The sequence below is a fragment of the Tribolium madens genome, unplaced genomic scaffold (assembly GCF_015345945.1).
Source record: "Tribolium madens isolate multiple individuals breed KSU strain unplaced genomic scaffold, Tmad_KSU_1.1 Scaffold_3;HRSCAF=73;Tcas5.2_LG2, whole genome shotgun sequence".
NCBI lineage: Eukaryota > Metazoa > Arthropoda > Insecta > Coleoptera > Tenebrionidae > Tribolium > Tribolium madens.
In genome coordinates this window covers 13,363,914-13,367,374 of record NW_025401006.1, presented here as the reverse complement: position 1 = coordinate 13,367,374, position 3,461 = coordinate 13,363,914, and the positions used below count along the sequence as shown (strand labels likewise).

The following is a 3,461-nucleotide window of genomic DNA, read 5'->3' as shown; positions in this document are numbered from 1 at the left end:
GTAAATTGACTATTTTTACGATTTTACTAGCGCTCACCTTCAAAAACTCAAAAAATTCAAAATTTTTGAAACTTGACCCAATGTCGTTTTATGCACTTATTTGAGTCTTTAAGACCTCTAGGAATGTAAAAAACGTAAAATAGATCAATTTTAAAGATAAAATTTTTTTTGATTTTTGTCGAGATTTTGGTCGATTTTTGGCACCCGGAACGGTCTAATGGCAATAACTCCGGACTTATTAGAGATAACCTCTTATATTTACCGTACCGTTGGATAGAAAATTGAATTTTCTATCATATATTAAAAATTTCAGTGCTCTACGATGAATAGTTATCGAGAAAATTTCTGYTAAAGTCAAAAATATCGAGAATTTAAATCCGACTATAACTCCAAAACTACTACGAATTTTGCAGTTTAATTGACGCCAATCCATTCCCCGGAACATTTTACATAGGTATAGGTCAAAATATTATGTCATTGAGACTCAGTTTTGCCGCAATTTACAAAATAAAAAAAATAAACATTTGTCAACACCCCCCCCTTAAAAACAAGTGTAACTTTAAGATTGGTGGTTGTAATTTTTGGGAATGCAGTGCTACCAATTCACATTCGCGCAGGATTTATTTTAGACTTTTTTTTGTAAATTCTTTTTATTGTAATAATCACAAATTGACACACTTCACTTCACTTATTTTATTATCATTATTTGACCCGGCAAAAGAAGAAGAAACTATTTGCCAGATAATTATTTTCATTTTCTGACAAATACTTTCCACAACTTTTACACTCCACTGACCCGGCGGTTTAGATATGCAGTCAGGCAAGTTTCACCATTACAGGTATTATTGTTGATAAATTGTTTGAAATGAGATTAATGTAAAAAAAAAACAATTTAACGTCACTGCAAATCTTCCGCCTCGCAACTTAATGAATTATTATGCTCTACGATGAATAGTTATCGAGAAAATTTCTGATAAAGTCAAAAATATCCTAGGTCAAAACGGTTTTTCCACGCGTGTTTTCCGGTTAATTTTATATAGTACTATTTTTTCATAAGAATAAAAAAATGTTGATTTTTTGGTCATAATCGGATATAGTATTTATGCTTTTAGCCTTATTGTTACAATATTTCAAAAACTATGCACCGTAGAGTATTTTAACTTGTTGCATCGTGTTCAGTGTGTAATTTTACGAATAAAAAACCATATTTCAAACGTTTTTACGACTTAAAGTGAATTGAATACTTTTACTGAAAACCTCAAAAAAATTAGTGCCATTCGATCGATTTTTTATGCTGCTCACAATGGTGTTGCCAAATATAAAATGAAGTAAAAAATATGGCGCGTATTTTCAAACACTTGTCAGAAAGTGACATTTACATAACCTCAATTTTGACATCATAATCTTGATAATACAAGACGATGTTATTTCTCAGAGCCCTAATTTCACCCTCTTCTTGCAGTTGTATCAACTTTGTTCGTCATGCGAGAAAAATCGCCGACCCAGGAATCCGAAAACGCAAAGAATTACTACAACTCGACGAAACCGAAGACATTGAAGATTTCGAAGACTTCGAAACCGATTTCATGGAAGTGCACAAGTCTCATAAACAACACGTTAGAGAATTGGAAATTGAGAGGGAAAAAATGAAGTACCACATTGTCAAACAGAGATATTTCAAAGAAAAGTTCCCGAATTTTTTAACTTGGCATGATAAGGAGCAAATCCGGTTTTTGCATGGGACTGAGCCCAATGAGTGGACGATTGAACGCTTATCTGAAAGCTTTCCCGCCCTACCGGAAGTCATAAAGGTGAGAAATTAGTTTAGTATATCACAAGGTGATTTTTTTTATTAATTTTTTTATTTTGTAGAAAGTTGTCAAGTCAAACTGGACGAAACCAAGTCAAGATAAAATCGCAAACCACGACTCTGGGGTCCGAAACAACTGGAAGTTGTTCAAAGACGGCAAAATGGGGGATTTACCCGAGGATTTAGCCCAACATTTGAACAAATTCACAAATCGGGCACTCGATTTAAACACATTTCAATTACAAAAAGACAATGTTGTGACTTTTAGGAAGAAAATCAGGACGGAATTCTCTGAAATTATCACCAGTTATGAAAAAAACAATCATGGAGAGACAGAAGAAGAAAAAAAATTAGAATTAAAAGAAAAAAAATCAAGTGGTAAAAAATCAAAAAATGTGACACTTGAGCAACTTCAAATGAAACTAGTCAAAAGGGCCGAATCAGGGGGGGAAATTGACCAAGACGAAAAATACATAATTACTAACGTGAAGAAAGAAGAAAAAAAAGTTGAAATCAAACAGGATTTGGTGGATTTGTCCCAAAATAAGTACCAAACTGGGGTCCAACACCACAAAAAAGAACCAAAAGACTTGTCTCACTTGAACTACCCTGAATTCATCACTATACCCAAATCTGTGCATAAAAAAAGCTCCATTTACAAACTCAATGATTGTTATTACGACCACGATGGCGAATTCTTGTATCGAGTCCCCGGAATGTCATAAAAAAACAAACACAAATTGTGTATTTTTTAATGAAACAATGTCAAATCTTAAAAAAATGACTAGCATGGTAACAAAAGTTAAGCGCTCCTAAAATAGTCTAGTTAAGTTACTCAAGACAGATTCCTTGCACCCAAGAACTCAAATCGGCGTCCTCTTCGCAATCTAGCACCATTTCCTGGGGGGCCCCTGCTTGTAAAACTGTCTGAGCCGCGGTTCTACCTGTTAAGTAGGCCCCGTGAACCGTCGAGTAAAAATTGCAGTGGGTGTGTTCGCCAGCGAATAACACCACAGGCTGGAAAATAATTATTAATTAATTAAAAAAATTYAGTTTTGGAATACTTTAGTTTCCTCCTCGTCGAGGAATAGGGGTTGGGCTAAACACTCGATGTCGATCTGGGAAGCCCCCACGGCTATCGCGGTGTAGGAGCCTCGGGTGTAGGGTTGGCTGTGCCAGCTTGTGCTAAAAAATCGAATTTAAAAATTGAATAAAAAAATTGTGGCAGAAATTTTCGAATTGTGGTTTTCTTCGGGTTTAATTTAATTTTAATATTTTTAATTTTTAATAAGTTTGTTTTCTTGACAAAAATATGCTTTTATTAAAAATTCATTACACAAGAAGTTAAGACAGCTAGAAAAAATGTGTTTTCCACTATAAACAGTTAAAAAAAATATATTAAAATTCGATTGTTTTCTTGTAAAAATAAAGAATAATGTAGCAACTGAGTTATTTAAATTTTTTTTTAAATTTACATTAAAAAAATATAAAAATTCAACCAGAAAACTTGTACTTTCATTAAAAAAACCGCGTTTTTAGTTTCAGAAACATCAAAAAATGTTCAGGTTAGCAAAACAGCAAATTTCACAAAATGCTTATCTTCCAATTTAATTTTATCTTTATCGTTAATTGTTTTAATTTTGAAATCCTT

General features: G+C 33.1%; 2 protein-coding genes across 2 annotated transcripts in view; one reads left to right on the top strand and one right to left on the bottom strand.

Moving 5' to 3' along the window:
* Positions 1-1,374: 1,374 nt before the first annotated feature.
* On the top strand, positions 1,375-3,072 carry LOC123007851 (required for respiratory growth protein 9, mitochondrial). The gene is made up of 2 exons (XM_044403331.1): positions 1,375-1,811; positions 1,873-3,072. The coding sequence occupies exons 1-2, from the start codon at positions 1,422-1,424 to the stop codon at positions 2,533-2,535; spliced, it is 1,053 nt and encodes a 350-aa protein (XP_044259266.1). The 5' UTR covers positions 1,375-1,421; the 3' UTR covers positions 2,536-3,072.
* The window catches only part of LOC123007850 (peroxisomal N(1)-acetyl-spermine/spermidine oxidase), a 4,617-nt gene continuing 3,704 nt past the window's right edge, over positions 2,549-3,461 (bottom strand). Inside the window, exons 2-3 of the mRNA XM_044403330.1 lie at positions 2,875-2,995; positions 2,549-2,827 (exon numbers count right to left, since the gene is read on the bottom strand). Coding sequence (XP_044259265.1) covers positions 2,642-2,827; positions 2,875-2,995 — 307 coding nt within the window. The 3' untranslated portion in view covers positions 2,549-2,641. The remainder of the gene's footprint in view (positions 2,828-2,874; positions 2,996-3,461) is intronic.